Source organism: Camelus dromedarius, chromosome 14 (assembly GCF_036321535.1).
Source record: "Camelus dromedarius isolate mCamDro1 chromosome 14, mCamDro1.pat, whole genome shotgun sequence".
Taxonomy (NCBI): domain Eukaryota; kingdom Metazoa; phylum Chordata; class Mammalia; order Artiodactyla; family Camelidae; genus Camelus; species Camelus dromedarius.
The window spans coordinates 28,412,713-28,435,817 of NC_087449.1; the positions used below are offsets into that span (position 1 = coordinate 28,412,713).

At 34.7% G+C, this 23,105-nt stretch overlaps 1 protein-coding gene across 11 annotated transcripts in view; it reads left to right on the forward strand.

Annotated features, from left to right (window-relative positions):
• Positions 1-23,105, forward strand: part of OMA1 (OMA1 zinc metallopeptidase) — a 53,646-nt gene that overhangs the window by 24,294 nt on the left and 6,247 nt on the right. For 4 of the 11 annotated variants that reach the window (XM_064493534.1, XM_010984569.3, XM_031465220.2 and 1 more), the window contains exon 8: positions 14,264-14,413. In XM_064493534.1, coding sequence (XP_064349604.1) covers positions 14,264-14,413 — 150 coding nt within the window. The other 7 variants (XR_004140783.2, XR_004140784.2, XR_010383817.1 and 4 more) reach the window with 6 other exon arrangements.

The following is a 23,105-nucleotide window of genomic DNA, read 5'->3' on the forward strand; positions in this document are numbered from 1 at the left end:
TGAGCATCTGTTTTTTATAATATGAAAAAACTAAGTTTCTTTTAGTGGTTCTACGCTGAGGGACAGCCTCTTAGTAGGGCACTGTATATGACAGTTTTTGATTGTCACAGTGACTGGAGAGGTGGGCATTACTGGTGGTGGCAGGGATGTTAAATATCCCATAGTGACCTAGAGAGCCCTCCAGAGGGAGGAACTGTCCAGGCCCAAAAGCTTGTCAGTGCCCCCCTTGAGAGACACTGCTGGATGGTTTCTTCCGGTAGCCTGAATGAATGTGCAGATAGCACCATCTAGTGAGAGAAAGGGGTAATAAGCGAAATCTACTTTCACTGCAGAAATAAGAGAAAATTGAAAATTCTAAACTTTCTATAAAATAGTAGGTTATAGAATCACAAACTTTTGGTGCAGGAAGGAAAATTGGAGATAATCTAATCTACCTTTTCCTTTTACAGATTAGGAAATTCAGATCCAAATAGATAACAACAGTTTGTCCAATAACATATACCTAGTTAGTAGCAAGAGCCATGGCTAGAATTCAGGACTCATCTGAGCCTTCATCATAGCAAACTGACTTTGTGTCCTGTTTGGGTTACTATCTGAGGTTCTTTGTTTAGTGATTCATTTAAGAAAGAAAAAATAATAAATGAGGAGAACATCTCATTTACTAGGTGTGTTAGGAAGTAAACTTACACAATGCGTGTATTATGCTTTACATCTCATTTTTGAACCAGTTTTTCACCTACAGAAATGAGATGAGCTTTTCTGTATTCATTTATTCATTTTAACTTTTTAGTTGCTGTGATTTCAGTACTAGTGCTAAGTCTTACGATAAAACTTCAGGATAGAGGAAAAATTATTGACTGGAAAAATGTTTAGACAAGAAGTGGGTTATAAAGTAAAGAGAGCTTTAACAACCGATGCTGTCAGCCATGTTGGGAAAATGAACCTGTGAAAGTGAGAGACGGCAGTAAACCAGTTTCCTGGTAGATGACGACGACGGTGGTAACAGTAGTGCTGATAACAGTGAGGATGATTTTGACAAAAATGGTAATAACAATAGTTAACATTTCTTTATGTGCTGCGTGTGTTCTGAGTGTTTTAAATACGCTCTTTTATCCTTCATAGCAACCCTGTGAAGTGCAGGTATGATTATTATCCTCACTGTACAGATAAAGCTTGAGAGGTAGAGAAAACAAGTAACTTGTCAAGGGCTCACAGATCGTAAGCCCCCCCGCCCCCCAAATAAAGGTATGTTCTTATCTGAAGAGGGACTTTCTGTAATACTTTAACCTGCTAGGAACAATTTTGGCCTTCTGTAGTATTACCCCTAAGATGACCATTTTGATAACTGTTTTGGTTCTTTTAGATCTCATTTTAAAATAGCCTCAGTGTACTCACCTACCTCAGGGAGTCCAGTTACCCTTCTGCCACAGTCCTTTGCAGTATTATCTCAGATGGCTCTTTTATCTACCACATGTCTACATGGAAGACAAGAGAGAATGCCAGAATGACTGGGACAAGTGTAGGGTGTTAATGGCATTCTGAGGAAAGATTCAGAACTGCTAATGTCAGAATTTGCCTCTTGGAGAGGGTGATGGCTGCCAGGACTTTGGTTGGAGAGTGTAAGTGAATAGAAAGAGCAAAATTCAGAGAAACTTTTCATCTTTGTACTTCTAATGAAAATTTTGGCTACAGGTAGAGTATACTAGGTCTAGACCTATCTCTAGCATTGTTTTGACATTGGGAAATGTTAAAATTGTAAGAACAGCTCTTACACTATTATACTTTTGTGAATATCATATCCCACTGAGTTTTTAATTGAATAGTAGTAAATTCTTTGTCAATTATATATCTGTTAATGCATATTTATGCATATTAATACTATAGGCTGAATTAAGCTAGTTTCTTTTTTAATTGTAAATTCATGACTTTATCACTTATGACCAAATTGAGCATCCTGCAATAATCATAGGCCTCTGCTTGCTCACCAGGGGAAAGGAAGAGTAAAAATAGTGTCTACTGTGTCCTAGATTCCAGGCTGGCTACTTTGCAAGAGTTACCACATTTAATCCCAATGATCCACTCCTTTATTTTCGTTTTTTTACAGATAGATCTGAGACTCCTGGAGACTAAATAATTGGCCCAAGGTTACAAACTCTGGTATCAGTCTCCTTGGGTTCAGATTGTAGCTCTGTCACTTACTGGCTATATTACCTTAGCAAATTACTTGACTTTGGTGGGCCCTCATTTCTTTATCTGATCTGTAAAATGAGCGCAATAATAGTAACTTACCTCATGAGGCTGTTATGGTAATTAAATGAGTTAATAGATTGAGTTAATACCTGGCACATAGTGTCATATAAGTGATCATTAATTAAATAAAATAAATGACTGGTATTTTGAACCCAGTCTTTCTGGTTCTGAAACCTGTGCTCTTCCCATTATCCCAGCATAGTGTCTCAGAGTGTTCCAGGACCAGTGTATTTCACTGAAACATATTTTCTTATGTTTCCCTTGGACAGCTATGGCCATTACTAGTTCTATTTTGAAAAAGAAGTGTTGTCTAGAAAGTGTCCCATCCTTTCTTTCTTTATGTACTTCTAGACACTTGATAAACACAGATTCCTTACTTTCCCATATTTTTAATGAGGCTAGTGAGCTATGCTTGTGATAGGCTAAACCTTTATTTTAAAATTAGGCTATTTGTGTGTTTTTTGCTGTTGACTTTTTGCTGTAGGATTTCCTAATTTTTAAAAGTATTAATCCCTTATCAAATATGTGGATTTTAAATATTTTCTCTCATTCTGTAGACTGTCTTTTAATTTGTTAATTATTTTCTTTATTGTGCAGAAGCTTTTTAGTTTGCGGTAGTTCCACACGTCTGTTTTTGCTTTTGTTGCCTGCTATTTTGGTGTCACATCCAGGAAATCATTGTTAAGACCAGTGTCTTGAAACTTTTCCTTTATATTTTCTTCTAGGAGTTTCATGGTTTCAAGTCTTATGTTTAAGTTTTTAATTTATTTTGAGTTGATTTTTGTCTATGGTGTAAGGTAAGGGTCCGATTTCATTCTTGTATGTGAATATCTAGTTTTCCCAATACCATTTGTTGAAGAAATTATCATTTACCCATTTATATATTCTTATTTTTGGTACCCTTGTTGAAGATCATCTGACTAGATTTGCCTGAATTTATTTTATACTCTCTATTCTGTTCAGTTGTTCCGTATGGTTGTCTTTATGCCGATACCATTCTGATTGCTGTAGTTTTATAATGTATTTTGAAATCAGGAAGTGTGTTGCCTCTACCTCTGTTCTTTTTCTCAAGTTTGTTTTGGCTATTTGGGGACTATTGTGGTTCTGCATGAATTTTAAGATTGTTTTTTCTATTTCTGTAAAAATTGCCATTAGAATTTTGATAGGGATTATATTGAATCTGTAGATTCCTTTGGGTACTATGGGGGTTTTAGCAATGTTAAGTCTTCCAATCCATGAACATGGGATGTCTTTCCATTTATTTGTATCTTCTTTAATTTCTTTGATCAGTGTTTTATACTTTTTATTGTATAATTCTTTGACTTCCTTTATCAAGTTTACTCCTAAGTATTTTATTGTTTTTGATGCTATCATAAACGTGATTATTTTTAAATTTCCTGTTTGGATAGTTTGTCATTAGTATATAGAAACAAATGATTCTTGTATCCTGCAACATTAGTGAATTCATTTCATTCTGAAAGTTTTATAGCACCTTTAGGGTTTTCCACATGTAAGATCATGTCATCTGCAGAGATAATTTTACTTCCTCCTTTCTGATTGTATGTCCTTTTTTCTTTTCTTTTTTCCCCCCCCATAATTGCTCTGGCTTGGACTTCAGTACTGTGTTAAATAGGTATGTCCAGAGTAGGCATCTTTGTCTTGTTCTGATCTTAGGGGAAAAGTTTTCAGTTTTTCACTGTTGAATATGATGTTCACTGTTTTTTTTTTTTCATATATAGCTTTTATCGTGATTAAATAATTTCTTTCTGTTCCTAGTTTGTTGATATTTTTCCTTCATGAAAGTGTGTTGAATTTTTTAAAGTGCTTTTTCTGCACCTAGTGAGATGATCATGTTATTTTTAATCTTTCATTCTGTTAATGCACTATATCACATTAACTGATTTTTGTATGTTGAACAACCCTTGCATCTCAGAGATAAATCCCACTTGATCATGATGCATATTATTCTTTTAATGGGCTATTGAATTTGGTTTGCTTGTATTCTGTTGAGGGGTTTTGCATGTGTGTTCATCATGAATATTGATCTGTAGTTTTCTTAAAGTGTTTTTTGTCTGGCTTTGGTATCAGGGTAATGCTGACCTTGTAAAATTAGTTTAGAAGTATACCCTTGTCAGTTTTTTGGATGAATTTGAGAAGGACTCATTTTAATTCTTGTTTAAATGTTTGGTAAAATTCACCAGTGGAACCATCTGGTCCTGAGCTTTTCTTTGCTGGGAGATGTTGTTTTTTTTTTTAACTGATTCAATCTCCTTACTGGTTTTGGGTCCGTTCATATATTCTGTTTCTTCATAATTTGGTCTCTGTAGGCTGTATATTTCTAGGATTTATCCATATCTGATTTATCCAATTTATTGGCATATAACTATTCACAATGATCTCTTAGGATCATTTTTATTTCTGTGGCTTCAATTTTAATGTCTTCTCTTTAGTTTCTGATTTTATTTGACTTTCTTTTTTTCTTAGTCTAGCAAATGGTTTTTCAGTTTGCTTATCTTAAAAAAATCAGCTCTTGGATGAATTCATTGGGTTTTTTTCTCTTGCTTTTCTTTTCTCTATTGTTTATTTCTACTATAATCTTCATTATATTCTAACTGCTGCTAACTTTGGGCTTAGTTTGTTCTATTTATAGTTCCTTGAGGTGTAAAATTAGGTTACTTATTTGAGATATTCTTTTTTAATGTAGATGTTTATTACTATAAACTTTCTTTTTAATAGTCCTTTTGTGGGATCCTGTAGGATTTGGTATGTAGTATTTTTGTTTTTGTTAGTCTCAAGATATTTTCTAATTTACCTTTTGATTTCTTCTTTTACCCATTGGTTGTTCAAGAATGTGTTATTTAATTTGCACACATTTGTGAATATTTAGTTTCCTTCCAGTTATTGATTTCTAGTTTTATTTCATTGTGGCCGGAAAAGATACTTGTTTTGTGACTTAACATGTTCTGTCCTGGAGAATGTTCCACATGTTCTTGAGACAAATGTGTATTCTGATGTTGGGTGGAATATTTTGCATCTGTCTGTTGGATCATTTTGGTCTGTCATTTTGTTCAATTCACTGTTTCCATATTGATTTTCTCTCTGCATGTTCTATCCATTATTGAAAGTATAGTCTTACAGTCTCCTGCACTATTGTATTACTGTTTCTACCTTCAGTTCTATCAGTATTTGCTTTATATATTTAAGTGCTCTTATGTTGCATGTGTATATATTTTAAATTGTTATAACTTCCTGGCTTATTGATCCTTTTATCACTATATAATGCTCTTTTTTGTCTCTTGTGATAGTTTTTGTCTTAAACCCTATTTTGTCTGAAATAAGTATATCCACCCTCCCTCTCTTTTGGTTACCATTTTCATGGAATATTTTTTTCTAGTGCTTCACTTTCAGCCTATCTGGGTCCTTAAATCTGAAGTGACTCTTATAGATAGCATATATTTGGATCTTGTTTGTACATTCTTTCAGACATTCTTTATGTTTTGAGTGAGGACTTTAATGCATTTACATTTAAAGTAATTATTGACAGAGAAAGACTTACTGTTGCTATTTTGTGAATTGTTTTCTGTCTTGAAGTACTTTTGTCCTTTTCCTCTATTGCTGTCTTCCTGTTTCATTGATACTTTTTATTGATGTACTTTGATTCCTTTCTCTTTTTCTTTTGTATATCTTCTCTAAGGTATTTGTGGTCATTGTAGGGCTTACATAAGACATCTTCTAGTTGATAACAACTTCAAATGCATGTAAAAACTCAACACTTCTAATTTTTCTCCCCCTACACACTTTATATTATTGTTACAGTTTACATATCTTAAATTGTATATCCATCAACATATTCTTATAGTTATCATTATGTTTAACCCTACTGATTTTTATATTAGATTTGAAGTGATATTTTATGCTAGATATAAAGTGATACTATTGCAACATTATAGTATTTTGTATTTGTCTATATATTTACCTTTGCCAGTGACTTACATACTTTCAGTGCTTTCATTTTCCTGTTTATAGTCCTTTCACTTCAACTTGAAGAACTCTTTAGTGTTTCTTGTAAGACAAGTTTAGTGATGATGAACTTCAGTTTTTGATTGTCTGAAAAAAATCTTTGTACTTCATTTTTGAAGGATTGTTTTGCTATAGTATTCTTAGTTGGCCTTTTTTTTTTTTTTTCTTTCAGCCCTTTAACTATATCATCCCACTCCCTTCTGGCTTGCAAGATGTCTGCTGAACAAAACCACTGACAGTCCTTTTACATATAGGGTGCCCTTTTATATATTGATTCACTTTCTCTTGGTGGTTTCAAAATTATTTCTTTGTCTTTGACTTATGACAGTTTGATTATAATGTGTCTAGGTGTTGATTTCTTGGAGTTCATCTTCTTTTTGGAATGTGTTGGGCTTCCTGAATCTGGATGTCTGTTTTTTCCCCAGAAATGGGAAGTTTTCAGCTATTGTTTCTTTGAATAAGCTTTCTGCCCCATTTCTCTCTCTCTCCTCCTTCTGGGACTCCTATAATGTATATATTGTTCTGCTGCAGGATTATATCCCATAAATTCCTTAAGCTTTCTGCATTCTTTCATAATTTTTTTTCTCTTTGCTCCTCTGACTGGATAATTTCCATTGACTTGTCTTTGAGTCCACTGATCCTTTCTTAATCTAGTCTGATTTTGAACCCCTGTAATGAATTTTTCAGTTTGTTTATTGTATCCTTCAGCTCCAAGATTTCTGTTTGGTACTCTTTAATACTTTCTATCTCTTGGTTGCAATTTGTGCAGTTTTCTTCACCTGGGTGAGCCACTTTATGATGGTTAGTTTGAATTCTCTGTCAGGTAAATCGTGTATCTGTTTCATTAGGGTTGGTTTCTGGAGATGTAACTTGTTCATTTGCCATGTTTTTCCTTGTTTCTTCCTTTTTTTTTTTTTTAACTTTTTATATTAGTAGCTTCACATTAGGAAAAACAACCACCTTTTCCAATCTTCATGGACTGGCCTCATACTGGAGAAGATCCTTACCAATCAGCTCAGCCAGGGGTTTTGGGGAACCTCTCAAATATTCAGGCTAGTCCAAACCCCTGTCTTTGGTCTTAGAGGTCCCCAGGCATCTGAAGTATGTCAGAGCCTGTTGACGATCTGGGACAGTGTAACAGTAGCCAGTCCCTTGGGCAGCTCCCAGAAATGTTGAAACATGAGATGTGTGGTTCACCTCCCTCCCTCCCCAGGGAGGAGAAGCTGGAATCTGGGAATTTTTTTGCCTACTTACTCTGTGTTGAGCTGGGAGGAGGGGCTGTGGTGACTGCTTATGTGCTGGGTCATGCTGTCGTCTTGGATTTTACTGGTTCCCAGGCATCTAGTGTATGCTGGGTTTTGTCAGTGCTCTGAGACAGATGAAACAGAAGCCAATTCTCAGGCAGCCCTGGAAAAGTTAGAACATTGGATGTGTGGTCTAACTCTTTCCCTCCCTAGGGAGAAACTGAGCAAAAAGAACCCTGTCCTGCAAATACCAGGGATCTTTGCTCTGATCACTGAATGCTGCTTTTGATCACAGATGCAAAGAGGTGGGCAGCCATTGTTGTTGCACCTCCCCACATTTTGCAAGTCCCTTCCCATCTGACTGAAGTGACTTCCAGGGGATTTAAATGTCCAGTCCCGTCCCTCCTTCATTTTTTTGTTTTTTCTTTTGAGGGCCAGATATTAAAGACTAGGACATTTAAAAACAGATACATATATGGATAAATTTAGAAAGCAACCATATATGCTCAGAAAAAACTTGAGAAGATGTTAAATTTACACTCAGGTGGATCCTCAGCACACAGAGAGCCTATAATAATAATAATAATAATTTAATAATAATAATAATAATAATAATAATAATAATAATAAAGTGAGCCCTAAGGAAGGAGTCAAATCTGATTTCCAGAGTCATCACATTATTAGATTCAAATGTCCAGTGTTAAATAAAAAGCACAAGGCATACAAAGAAACAGAAAAGTATGGCCCATTCAAAGGAAAAAAATAAATTCATGTGAACTGTCCCTTAAGAAAACCTAATGGCAGATATATTGGACAGAGAGTTTAAAACTATTGTCTTAAAGATACTCAGAGAACTAAAGGAAGCTGTGGAAAAAGTCAAGAAAGTGACCGTGAGCAAAATGGAAATATCCATATAGAGTTGGAAAACCTAAAAAAGAAGTCAGCAAGAAATTCTGGAGCTGAAAAACACAGTAATGAAAATGTCAAATTCACTAGATGAATCAAAGGCAGATTTGAGCAGGCAGAAGAAAGAATTAGTGAACTTTAAAAATAGGACTATGGAAATTATTAAGGCTGAGGAACAGAAAGAAAAAAGATTGAAGAGAAGTAAACAGAGCCTCAGTGACCTGTGGGAACCATCAAGAAGACAACATACACATTGTGAGAATCCCAGAAGGGTAAGAGAGAGGAAAAGGGACAGAGAATATTAGAAGAAATACGAAGAAAGACATAAATATAAACATCCAGGAAGTTCATTGAATTCTAAGTAAGGTGAACCAGGGAGAGCCGCATTGAGATACATATAATCAAACTTTTAAAAGGCACAGACAAAGAGCAAATCTTGAAAACAGCAAGACAGAAGCAATTCATCACATTCAAGGAACACTTAATAAGATTTTCAGCAGACTTCTCACCAGAAACTTTGGAAACCAGAGGACAGTGCTCGATATGTTCAGAGTGCTAAAAGGAAAGCAGCCGCAACAACAACAACAACAACAACAACAACAACAACAACACCGTTAACCAAGAATCCTATATCCTGCAAAACTGTTCTTCAAAAATGAGGGAGAAATGAAGACAATTGCCAGTTAAACAAAAGTTTGGGGGAGTTCATGACCGCTAGACCTGCCCTACAAGAAATGCGCAGAGGAGCCCTGCAAGGGGAGGTGAATGTGTACTAGACAGCTACTCAGAGCTGTATGGAGAGATAAAGATCTTAAAGGTTAAAAACATGGGCAGGTATAAAAGTATTATTGTAACAGTGCTTTGTAACTGTACTTTTTTGTTTGTTTTCTGCGTGATTGAAGAGACAGACATTTGAAGGAAAAAAACAGCTATTAGTATAAAAGCTGGTATTACTGTAACCTTGCTTTGTAACTCCAAGTCTTGTTTTGTATGTAATTTAGGAGACTAGTGCATTTGAAAGAATTATTAGTTTATATTTGTAGTCTTGGAATGTATAAAGATATAATTTTGTTAACAACAACTGGAAAGGAACAAAGTTGTTGTATGTTATTGGAGATAAGCTGATATAAATTCAAATTGGAGTGCTATAACTTCAGGTTGTTAAATGTAATCCTCGTGGTAACTACAAAGGAAATAGTTACAGAATATGCTATAAAAGGAAATGAGAAAGGAATTTAAGCATTTCACTACAAAAAATCAAACACAAAAGAAGACAGTAATGCAGGAAATAAGAGACAAGTTATAGGACATACAGAAAACAAATGAGCACAGTGAGAAAAGTAAATGCCTCCTATCAGTAATCACTCTGATTTTAAGTGGATTAAACCCTTCAATCAAACGACAGAGATTGCCAGAATGGATAAAAACACATGACCCAATTATATGCTGTCTATAAGAAACTAATTTGAGATCCAAAGACACATACAGGTTGAAAGTAAAAGGACAGAGAAAGATATTCCATGAAAATAGTAACCAAAAGAGAGTAGGGGTAGCTATAGTAATATCAGATATAGTAGGCTTTAGATCAAAAAAGATTACAAGGGACAAAGAAGGACTTTATATAATAATAATAGTTTCATATAGCACGGAGGTATAATGATATAAAGATTTATGCATCTCATGACAGGCTATCAAAATACATGAAGCAAAAGCTGACAGAATTGAAGGAAGAAATAGAAAATTCTACAATAATAGACACTTCAATACCCCACTTACAATAATGGATTGAACAGACAGACAGAAAATGAATAAGGAAACAGAGGCGTTAAACAATACAGTATACCAGCTAGCTCTAACAGACATACAGAACACTCTGCCCCCAGACAACAGCATGCACATTCTTCTCAAGGGCATTCTGCCACGTGTTTAAAGAAAAATTAATACCAGCCCTTCTCAAATTTTCCTGAAACAATGAAGAGGAAGGAACACTTCCTAACTCATTCTGTGAAACCAGTATAACTCTGATACGAAGGCCAGACAAAGAAACTACAAGAAAAGAAAGCTACTGACTAGTATCCCTTATGAACATTGATGTACAAATTCTCAAGAAAATACTAGCAAATTGAATTCAGCAGCATGTTAAAAAAAACTATACACCATAACCGAGTGGGATTTATCCCTGGAAAGCAAGAATGGTTCAACATACAAAAATTGATCAAAGTCATACACCATATCAACAAAATGAAGGGGAAAAGCCATATTATTATCTTAATTGATGCAGAAAAATTGGCCACTATATATAAAAATAGATCTTAAAAAAAGTGTCTGCTGTGTAGCACAGGGAACTATGTTCAATATATTGTAATAACCTTTAATGAAAAAGAATATGAAAACAAATATATGTATGTATGTGTGTGACTGGGATATTGTGCTTACACCAGAAATTGACACATTGTAACTGATGGTACTTCAATTAAAAAGAAAAAAACGAAAAAGCATTTGACAAAATTCAACACCTTTTGATGATAAGAAACACTCAACAGAATAGAGGTAGAAGGAAACTACGTCAACACAATAAAAACCATATATGAAAAACCCACAGCAGCAAAGACTGAAAGCTTTTCCTTTAAGATTAGGAACAAGGCAAGGATGCCCACTTTAACTTCTGTTCAACATGGTACTGAAAGTTTCTAGCCAGAGTAGGAAAAAGAAGTAAAAGGCATCCAAATCGGAAAGGAAGAAGTAAAATTATCTTTGTTTGCAGATGATAAGATCATATATATAGAAAACCCTAAAGACTCTACCAAAAAAAAAAAATCTGTTTAAACTAATAAATGAATTTAGCAAAGTAACAGGATATAAAGTCAGCGCACACAAATCAATTATATTTCTATATGTAAACAGTGAACTATCTGAAAAGGAAATTACAAAAATAATTCCATTAATAGTAGCATCAAAGAATAAAAGACTTGGAAATTAACCAAGGAGGTGAAAGACTTGTACAATGAAAACTATAAAACATTTGCAAAACAAATTAAAGAAGACATAAATGAATGAAAAAACATCCTGTGTTCATGGATTGGAAAACTTAATATTGTTAAAATATCAATACCCAGACCAATCTGCAGATTCAGTGTAACACCTATCAAAATTCCAAAAACATTTTTTTTTTGCAGAAATAGAACTCATCCTAAAATTCATATGCAGTCTTAAAGAACCTGAATAGCCAAAACAATCTTGAAAAAACAAAACTAGAGGATTTACTTTCTGATTTCAAAACTTACTACAAATTTGTAGTAATCAAAATGTTGTGGTGTTATCATAAAAGACACATAGACCAATAGAATAGAGTAGATAGCCCAGAAATAAATCTTCACACATATGGTCAAATGATTTTTTGTCAAGGATGGGAAAGGGTAAAGGACAGTCTAATCAAGAAATAATGCTAGGAAAACAGGATATCCATATACAAAAAGAGTGAAGTTGGACCCTTATATAATGCCATATACAAAAATTTATCAAAGACCAAAGTATAAGACCTAAAACAATAACATTATTAGGAAAAAACATAGGAGAAAAACTTCACAACATTGGACTTGATGATGATTTCTTTGCTATGACTCCAAAGGCAGAGTTAACAAAAGAAAAAAATAGGCAAATTGAACTTCATGAAAATTAAGAAAAATATTTTTGCATCAAAAGACACCATCCACAGAGTAAAAAGAGACAGCTCATGGAATGGAAGGAAATACTTGCAAATCGTATATCTGATATAGAGAACTTCTCAAACTCAACAACAACAACAAAAAACTTAATTCAAAAATGATCAAAGGACTTGACTAGGCATTTCTTCAAAGAAGAAATATGAAATAAGCACATGAAAAGATGCCTAACATCACTAATCACTAGGGGAATGCAAATCAAAACTACAGTGAGATACCACCTCACACCCATTGGGATGGCTACTATCAAAATAACATAAAATAACAAGTATTGGCGAGGATGTGGAGAAATTGAAACTCTTGTACATTGTTGATGGAAATGGTGCAACCACTGTAGAAATGGTATGGTGGTTTCTCAAAAAGTTAAAAAATAAAAATTACCTTATGATCCAGCAACTCTACTTGTGAATATATTCCCCAAAGAACTGAAAGCTGAGAAGATGTTTGTACACCCATGTTCATGGCAGCATTATTCACAGTAGCTAATGTGGAAGCAACCCAAGTGTCTATTGACTGATGAATGGATAAGCAAAATGTGGTATCTAAATATACTGAAATATCATTCAGCCTTAAAAAGAAAATTCTGTGCTGTGCTATTACACAGATGAACCTTGAGGACCTTATGCTAAGTGATGCAAGCTAGTTGCTAAAAGACAAATACTGTGTGATTCTATTTATTTGAGGTACTTAGAGTAGTCAGAGTCATAAAGACAGAAATTACAATGGTGGTTGCTAGGGCCTAGGGTGGGGGGAATTAAAATAGGGAATTATTGTTCAATAGGTATAGAGTTTCAGTTTTACTAGATAAAAAGAGTTACGGGGATAGACGGTGGTTATGGCTACACAACAGTGTGAATGCACACAATACTACTGAGCTGTAGGCTTAAAAATAGTGAAGATGGTAAAATTTGTTATGTGTATTTTACCACAGTTAAAAAGAATTGTATTGCTTTAAACATTGACTAAAATTTACCTGAATTTCAAATTGTTTAATTTTTTTTCATGTTCCCTGTATTTGAAAATGGTTTCAGTGGTGTTTTTTTTACAAATGATATGGTATGGATGTTGACTGGCTAAGTTGGCATATGATGTTCTTTCTTTGCCTTTTTGTGTGTCACAGTTGCACTATTTTAAGGCTCATAGCACATTAAGGCTTTTGATAACACATTCTAGTTGATACAGTGTAATTTTTTTCTTAATTGTTCTAATCAAAAATAGAACTAGTTGGGAAATAAAATATAATCAACTTTTTCCTCAGTTGCTTTTTATAGAAAAAGTAAGTTAAGAAATGTGAAAAAATTGAACAGGCTTATAGTAATATTTATTAAGTCACTTTAGGTAGGATTTAGAAATAAATTTTATAAAATTAATATACTTTAATATAGTTCAGAAGTAAAAGTCCTGCTCCTCCTCCACCATCAAATACCCCGGTTATACTTTTAGGGCAGCAACTATGAACAGTTTCTTAAATAGCCTTCCAGAAGTGTTCTGTGCATAGCTAAATATATGTGTATGAGTATGATGGAATCATACACACATACACACAATGCCTATGTACCCTATTTTTTTTTTAAAGAGAGTAACACTTTTATAAGATATTTTGAGTGACTTAAATGTGTTCCTCGGCAAATACATTAAGGAAAAGTAGACAAATTGATGTGCACGTTAAAAATATAACTGTCTTTTCATTATATTTATTTGAAGTCTTCTAATTATTCTAGTGGTATAGATTAAGAATAAAACTTCTTTAGTACAGTTTAATAACAGGTTAGATTTTAAAATCTTTTTATGAAAACAAAAAATTTTAATTTCTGTGGAAGATTTTTGCTCTTGATACATGTTCTTAATATCTAACATACTGAAAATAGTGGGAGTGGGATTTCTTTGGGAGTGATATTACTGTAAATGTTGTGTAGGAGGGGCAAGGGGGGAGGCTCTTTTTGTGTTCGATTATACCATATTGTTTGAGGTTTTTTTTTAAAAAAGCAATGAGCATATTCTACTTGTATTAAAATGATGATTAAAAATGTCTTTAAAACATGTAATGACATAAAGGTAAATTATTCAAAAAGTTGTCCTCATAACTAAGCTCATTTTGTGCTTTATTAATTGGGGGTTTAGGCTTGTGTGGACGTCAGAGCCAGTTCAGTGTTTTGGCAGCAGATGGAATTTGCAGACAGCATCCATGGTCATCCCAAGTTGCCAGAATGGTTATCTACACATCCTTCTCATGGAAATCGAGCCGAGTCCTTGGATAGACTCATACCTCAGGTGAGCGGAGATTGCGTAAGGCAAGACATTATTTTTACTATATTACTTATTTTTAATGCTCTTACTTCTTGTACTTAGAAAAAGAGAGTTCTAGCCTGTCAGCTATTTTGATTGCTGTCACTTTTCAAAGGATTTGATTGAAAAGTAAAATCCTGCTAGTCTTGGAGAATAAATTGGTGTGTATAGTTGACTTTTGTTAATGATGAAGGCTTAACCTTTTTCGTATTGAACTTTCTAATTTTGAGTGATTTGGTGAAAGACTTAACCTCAAGGCATATTTTTCAACATATTGTTCATAATTTAATCTTTTTTTTTTTTAGTTATTTAAGCTTATCATTAAAAATACCAGTTAATGAGCTGTGTAAAAATGTTGAGTCAATTGGGTATTCTAGAAGTGATGCTGGAGTTTTTTTTTTTTTTTTTTAGGGAGAAAAACCCCTTCATATTATCTTGCTTTCTGGTTATTTCTTAAACTGTGTGCTGTGTGGCTTTTTTTTTTGGTAGAATTTATTAATGGATCAAGCTGAAATAGCTTTCTCCCAAGCAGTAATCACTATCTTCTAAAAATCTTTTGCTTTAGCATCATTCAGAATGTTTTCTGTGGTTTCCACATAGGTACAAATTGAATGTCAGACATCTCTAAGCCAGGCTACATGCCCTCTTCTGTCTCACTTGCATTTAGTTTGCTGGTTGATTATAAAGGCAGAATGTTCTTTAGCAGTTTAAGAATGGTAGAGCGAAGGCTTACCATGCGCAAGGTCCTGGGTTCAATCCCCAGTACCTTCTCTAAAAATAAAGAAAGAAATCTAATTATCGCCCCACCAAAAAAAAAAAAAAAAAATCTTAACGTTAAAAAAAAAAAAAGAATTTGTTTTGGGCTGTTTGCTAAAGGATAGCACAACAGACATAGGTGTATTGTACACGTATCTCTAAGTATGACTCCGAATTCAGATGAACACACACTGAGTACCTATTATAAAAAAAAAAGGATGTTAGATACATGGGAGCCAAAAGCAGTGATACATGGCCTTGATATTTTCAGGATGCTAAATAAATACAAAATGATTCTTAATACAAGGAATGTGATTTATCATTAGAAAAGTAGAAATACAGTAGTATGCCTTTTGAAGGAAGAATAGCTTGCATCTAGTTTGGAATAAGAAACTACCACAAGATTAATTAATTTGTTCATGTGAAGAGTATTTATTAATATTCATTGCTAATCTGCCATTCTTTGTTCTATTGCCGGGGAATAAGCAAGGAACAAAAGAGTCTGTTTTCTTGGAGCTAACATTCTAGTTAGCTAATGCAAATAATAAACATACATACATTATGTGAAGCATTGATGAGCATGTTGGGGAAAAATAAAAACAGGTTAGAGGTAGATGAGAGGGCTGGGCAGTGGAGGTGTACTAGTGTGTGTTCATTTGTCAGGGAATGCCTCCCTTCACAGGGGCTGGAAAGCAGCAGCGGAGCAAGTCCTGTGGGTATGTGGAGGGAGAGTCTTTTAGGCTGAGAAAGCAGCAAGTGTGCAGGACCTGAAGTGAGCGTATGTGCCTGGTGTGTTCAAGGAACCGCAAGGAAATGTTGGGGCAGAGTGGAGTAAGGGAGGGCAGGATGGTTGAGGTGAAAGGGTCCAGACTGTGAAAGGTCTTCTAAACCGTTTTAAGGGCTTGACTTTTATTTCAAGTGATGTGGGAAGCCATGAGAAGGTTTTGAGCAGAGGAGTAACTTGGTCTGACTCATGTGTTTTGTAGTGGTCACTGGGACTCCTGTGTGGAGGGTGGACTGTAGTCGGGGAAGGGTGGAATCAGGAAGACTGTTTAAGAGGTTCTTGCAGTAATTCTGGAACGAGATTATGGAGGCAGAAGAGAGGGAGAGAAGTGGTCAGATTTTGGATATGTTTTGAAAGGAATGGTGACAGGATTTGTTGATATTTTGGGCATACTTTGCGCCTTTTTTGAGAATTGGGGACAGCCAGACATGGGTTCTTGATACCTATCCTAGATGTATTTCATTTGTACTCTTAATATAGAGAAAAAATTTGTGAGAAAGAAACAGCAGTGAAATTTCTTTGATACATAATGTGTAGTAATCATTCATCTTAAAAGGCAACACAGGACTAGGATAACATGGTTCCTTAGTAACCGTTTTATATTGAAGAGCACTGACTCTAAGAGTTTTCTTAGTGCTACCCAAGCCCCAGGACCTCATACTGCCTTGGGAGGCTTAACCTGCCTCTAAAGCCATGATAACCACATGGTTTTCTCTTAGAATTTCCTTTCTTTTTATTTTTGCTGAGTGAAATTCTAAAAATACATGGTTTACTTAAACTGGATAAAGAATTTTATCTGGCGCCTGTCCTAAATTCTGAGTTTTCATTTCATCAGACAACTATGGATCTTTAGAGAAGTAAAAAAATGTTCTTTATAGAAGTCCTTAGAATAATAATGAATTGATTAGTGAGTATGAAGAAAAATGGTTCAAGAAACAGGTAAGTTATTTGGGAGCCAGTGATGAAGAAAAAATTGAGAGATATTTTTCTTCTAAAAATAAACTATCCTACTTCAGAAACTTAATTTGAAAACCTCCTATAATTTCTTGTATTTTCCCCCCAAGTGATTAAATTCAATTTGAAAGTAATAAAACTCTACTACGATATTGGGAATAATTCAGTGGTTGAAGTGAAACTGATAGTGCAAGAGTATACTGTTAATTAGAATACATAGCCATAATTCAGACCTTGAAATTCCCTACCATCATAGGCCTAATTTCTGTAATGAAAGAAAGTGATTCCTCAGGGAATGCAGAGAATTCTGTATGCTACTAAAGACTGTTTTTTTGGTTAGATTTTATTCCTATGGTTTTTTTGCTACTTAAGTAGAGGGCAGTGTTATATTCTACCTAGAGGCAGTGGGTGGTGTTATATTCTACCTGAAGCTCCTGTCCTCTGACATTCCTGAGTGTGCCTGAAGTGATGTATGTCTCAAAGGTAGTTGAGAACATAGCACCAGAGTACAGAGGTGTCTAGGCCAGAGGTAAAGATTTCAGTCACCCAAAAAGGTGATAGTTGAAGCAGTGAGAATAGGTGAGTTCACTTAGGAAGTAAGCAGAGAACACAATCCTGGACAGTTAACAGTAGTAGGTGGATTCCACATTTAGTTGGTAGGAGGAAGACAGAGCCTGTAGTAGACCAGCTTCATAGGAGGAGAGATCAAGAAAATCAGGAAAGCAAGATTCTTGGGTTCTGTGTGAATACAAATCTTGGTAATTTTGATTTTTAAAAAATTTAACTTACTAAAGGTTGTATATTTTTATTTCTTATTGTTTTTCTTGAATATCATCTCAGAAATATATTATTCTTTACCATAGCATATCAACATGTAAGATATTTTAAATCTGTACTTCATGCATTTAACAAATATTTATTGATTACCTGATATGTGCCAGATTGTAGATTAGTAGATACTGTGAACAAAATAGACAAATGAACCCTGCCCTGTGAATCTGCAGTAAAGGGTAACAGACAGTGAATAGAGTAAATTTGTAGTGTACAGAATAAAACACCGATATGTTGTATATTGGTAGTAAGTGTTAGGGAGGAAAGTAAAGGTGGAGAAATGGTGTATTAGCTTGGACCTGCCACAACAAATGCCATCGACTGGGTAGCTTAAGCAGCAGACATTCATTTTCTCTCAGTTCTGAAGGCTAGAAGTCCTTCAGTCCTAACAAGGTTTCAGCCAGTTCAGTTTCTGGTGAGGTCTCTCTTCGTGGCTTGCAGACAGCTGCCTTCTTGCTGCGTCCCACGTGGTGCAGAGAGTGATTGCGTTGGTGTCTCTTCTTCTTCTTATAAGGGCACTATTCCATCGTAAGGTCCCTACCCTCATGACCTCATCTAAATCGAAGCACCTCCCAAAGGCCCCATCTCCGAATACCTATCACATTGGGAATTAGAGCTTCATTCAACATAGGAATTTGGGGAGGACACAGTTCATTCTGTAGCAGGTAGGTAATGTGTGAGTAGAGATGGTCATAGTGCTGGAATAGCTGTTTGAAATGGGCTTGGTTAGAGAAGATCTCACTGAAAAGATAGCATCTGAATGAAGACTTGAAATGAGTGAGTGAGGCGTGTAGCTGCCTAGGAGGAAGAGCCTTGCAGGCAGAAGGAGTAGTCAGCACGAGCTCCCGAGGCAGGAGTGAGCCTGCGTATCTGCGGGCCAGCAGAGGAACCAGTGGAGCTGGATGAGGTGAGCAAGGGAAGGTGGGGGGTGCAGGCCTTGTATCCCCACAAAAAAAGGACTTTGGCTTTAGCCCAGATATGGAACACCAGTGGAGGGCTCTGAGCAGAGGACTAAAGGAATACCAGGATTTGAATTATGTTTGAAAAGAAGGTGCTCTACAGCTCCTACAAAGCAGTGCAGTCCTGATGTTGTAGTATTTTTAGTATAGTATACTGTTCAGAAGATAGACTAGTTCCTTTTCTTGTTTTGTTTTTAAATCAAGAAAACACACCCAAATTAGAAAAAAATATACCCTTGTTTTTTTTAAATATGAATTCTGAGATAAAAGTTTGTGTAAATGCCTAGTTAAATGTAATCCTCTGATCCACTAGCATTTAAAAAGGATAAATACAGGGTTGTAATAATAATAATATTTGTAGTTAATAATATGTTATAATTTTATTTACTTGAGATAATCAGTTAAATTTAGGAAACATACTCCACATATTTGGTTACCATAACAACTTGGGTGAAAAATTGAAGAGCAGATGTTAAACCAACCTGTTGATGTTTAATAGTATGACAGTTTTGAAATTATAATATTCAGATTTTAAATTTGTATATGCCATACATTGTGTTTGAAAGAGATTTACCCTATTTACTTTCTTTTCTGTAAGTATTGTCATACGATATAAATAGATGTGAATAAGAGAAGTTTTATGATAACCCAAGGTAGAAGTTTACTTGAAAGATTTATTTTACAACCGAAAGCATTTATACTGAATTTTTTATTTTTTCTTCTCTTACCAACTCTCTGCCATTCTTTCCTTGGTGGAGGGGGGGCGGTTAGAGAATAATAGAATATGTAGGAAAAACATTTAATTTGGACTTACTAGTTGTCTGGGGTTATGTTATTGTGATCATAATTTTGAATAGGATTTATTTTTTAATGTTCTTAGAACCTTCCTTGTCAGCTTTATTTGTAAACTGTTTTATAAATCTTGAGTTTCAAATTTACTGCATTTAATTTTTAGATATGAGTATCACTCAGTGGCAGACTGTAAATGCATTCTTTTTAATCTCATTTTATTTTGAATTCTTTAAGCTTTCAGGAAGCTGAGCGTTTTAACTCGTGTAAATCATTCTTATGCATTTATAATTGGACAGAGTAAATGCATAAATCATTAATATACATCTCATGAGTAGAAAATATGAGAGTGTTTAACATTGAAGTGAAATGTCGTTGTTGGCCAGTGTACACAAACACACACTGTTCACCTTGCAGAATTTCATTTTGTCTGACATGAAGAGTGTTGAGGAAAAGGCAAATATCATAGCAGCTACTGTAATTGAATTGGCCTCTGAATCATATAAAGCCAGGAAGCCTGACAGTAACATTGTCTAAAACTTTAAAAAAATATTATGGTACATGTAATGTGTATCTACTTGAGGCTGGAATGAATGGGCTATTAGGGAAAAATTGCTTTTTAGGGGGAAGGGCAGAAAAGTAATGGTATTTTTAGAAAAACATGTTTAAAAAACGGAGGTGACTTTTTTCCCTTGAAATGTCTTGGTTTCTGTTTTCAAAGGAAGCTTTTAATTTAATCAGGAGTCATCTTAGGCATTATTTTTTTCCCTGCTTTTTTCTTTTTTCCTTTTTAAAATTTACTATAGTTTTTTTAATGAATAAGTAATTGCTATTTTACTTGATGTGTGGTACCTAGAAGAATCCTCATGTGTACCAGTAGTTGTTTTATAAATATATCAGTTGTTTGGGGGAATAAATACAGCCATTTCTTAATCCAGCATTCTCCTATGTTAGGAGTGGTTGATTATAAAATTTTATTTGAACACTTTTCCATATTATTTTATCGTTCAAGAGGACAATTGACCTGTGTCAAGGTGGCCTTAACTTTAATTTTTTATATTTACTTACTTAAAATTTTTAGTTATTTTTACTTAATTCTCTTAGACAACTTCAAAAATTAGACTTTAATTTACACTGCAGTTTATGAAAGGAAATGAAATGAGTTAGAGGAAAATATTTTTAAAGGTTAAATCATAACTTATAAAATGAACCGTATCTGAGATTTTATTTAACTTATTCATGAAGGAGCCAGTAATGTTACAACTAGCTCAGATGACTTCACAAATAGGTGCAAAACTGACACATTCATAAGGCAATAGTCGATTGCATTCCACCAGACATAGTTCTTTTCCTTTTCCACGAGTGTCGTTTGCATTGTTTTAAGTTTTCTGCAGCTTACACGGTGGTAAAATAGCTCTAAGGCCATGAAAGGCAGAGATAATACCCAGGGATGCACTTGATAGAACACCAAATGATCTTTAAGTCCATTTCAGATTCTTTCACAGTTTTCTGTTTTTATTTCCTTTTGTCTTCAGTTAGCTTTTCAAGTAGATACTAAATCAAATCATCCTGTCAGACTAATAAACACACAGAATTTTTGCTTTGTTATTTTTAAGTAGCCACATAGGCATTACCTTTGTTGTATTTTCTGTCTCTTAAAGTGGTAACGTGCAAGTCTCATTAATTTCTGTTAAATTTGTTTCTAGTGAGTTTTTACATTGAGGTTATTAATGCTAAAATTCTAGGTCTTTTGCCTTCAGAAATTAAGGGAGAGAGTTGGAAATTGAGAGGGTGTAAAGGGACTGGTTTCATTTTTCAGGAGAAACATTTAAACGTCTCATGAGCCATTTAGAACTAAAGATACCATTGTAAAATCAAGAATGAAGTTACAGAAATGCAAAAATGACAGGAGAAGGGTGGATAGAGAGGAAAAAGTTTTTTTAAGGACTTTTTTTAGTGTTACTTTTTATATGAAATTTTAAAAACACTTAAAGATAGAGACTAATTTGAATAATGTAATGAACCCCCCCCTTTTTTACTCACTCACATTCAGTAGCAGCAACCTTCTTATACACTTGCTTCATCTGCCCCTTCTCTTATTTCTTTCCCCAGAAGTATTTTAGTGCAAATCCTAGACATTGTGGGCTTTCCCTCCTAATTAGTTCAACATGCATTTTAGAAAGTAGTATCATCTTCTTCCATAATCATACCATTATCATAGCTAAGAAAATTAAGTAATTCCTTAATAAAATTAATTATCTTGTGCATATTCTAATTTCTCTGTCTCAAAATAGAATTTTACAATTGGTTCAAATCATGATCTATCAGGATCCACACATTGTATTTGGTTGCTCTGTCCCTTATGTCTCAGACTTTAGAGCAGTGCCCCTCCCCTTTGTTTTGTTTGTTTTTAAACGTGTCATTGATGTGTTGAATAAATCTACTCTCACATTCTAGATGTAACTGATTGCTTCTTTGTGGTGTTGACCAACTTGTTTCTCTGTATACCTATAAATGGAAGTTACATTTTGGTAAGAATATTTATAGGTGGTACAACTATGCTTCATATTGCTTCACAGCAGGTTGCTCTTAATCTGGCTGCTCCACATTCAGTGATTCCACATTCAATCAGGGGGTTTGGATGGTGGTGGCCTAACCCCTCCTTTGGAAACGCAGTTTTTCCCCTTGTGCAAGTGATTGTGGAGTGATGATTTAGCACTGTGCAAAAGATCCGGTACTTCAGCTACCTGAGAAGTGTTTTTGATTGAGGAAATGTCATCCTCCTGTCTCAGAAGGCTAACCGGAATGTGTCTTCAAGAGGAATCTATATAGAACAATGAAGAAGGAACTCAGACCAGCCAAGTCAACTCTAATGGAATAAAAGATATTGCAGCCACATTTTTATCCTACTCAAGAGTAGATTTACAAGGTGGGTAAGAGATTTTTTAAAAAATCAGAATGATGAGTGCATATGAGTTGAAAGGAAAAATGATCATAGGTAACTGTTGAAAAGACTATATATAGTGTCTGAGTGTCTTTAACTAACGACACTACAAGGACCTTCATCTAAACTAAATCCAAACAATAACAACAAAAAAACAAATCCTCTGAAATGCCCGTTTCCCCCCAGCAAGATGAGCTTCATCGAGTAGAAAAATCAAAAAAACAAAACCAAATCTCAAATCTCAGGTCTAATTTAAAAGTTTTACTCCATTGGGGAGGACAGCCCAGGTGACGAGAACTGCAGAGGCAGCAGCACCTGAAGCTGTCATGATGAGGCTGCTTTAACGACACTGAAAGTGACAGAGGAGGAAAGAATGACTTTGCAAATGTAAGATACATCCATTTCAGAAAATTGCTAAACTTTTGAGTACAGCAGAGAAGCCAGAAAATTTTCGTTGGAGGCTGTAAAGAGCAAAATGGATGCCTCAGAGCAAAGACTCATTGATGCTGGAGATAGAGGTGCATAGCACAACCAAATTAAAACATCCAGAGCTTTTAAAAATGTCTAAAAATAGAAGAATATTGAAAAGACACAAGGTAATCCAAGCTGAATGTGACAGTGGTAAGGACCAGTACATTCATTCATGCCTTCATTTCTTTG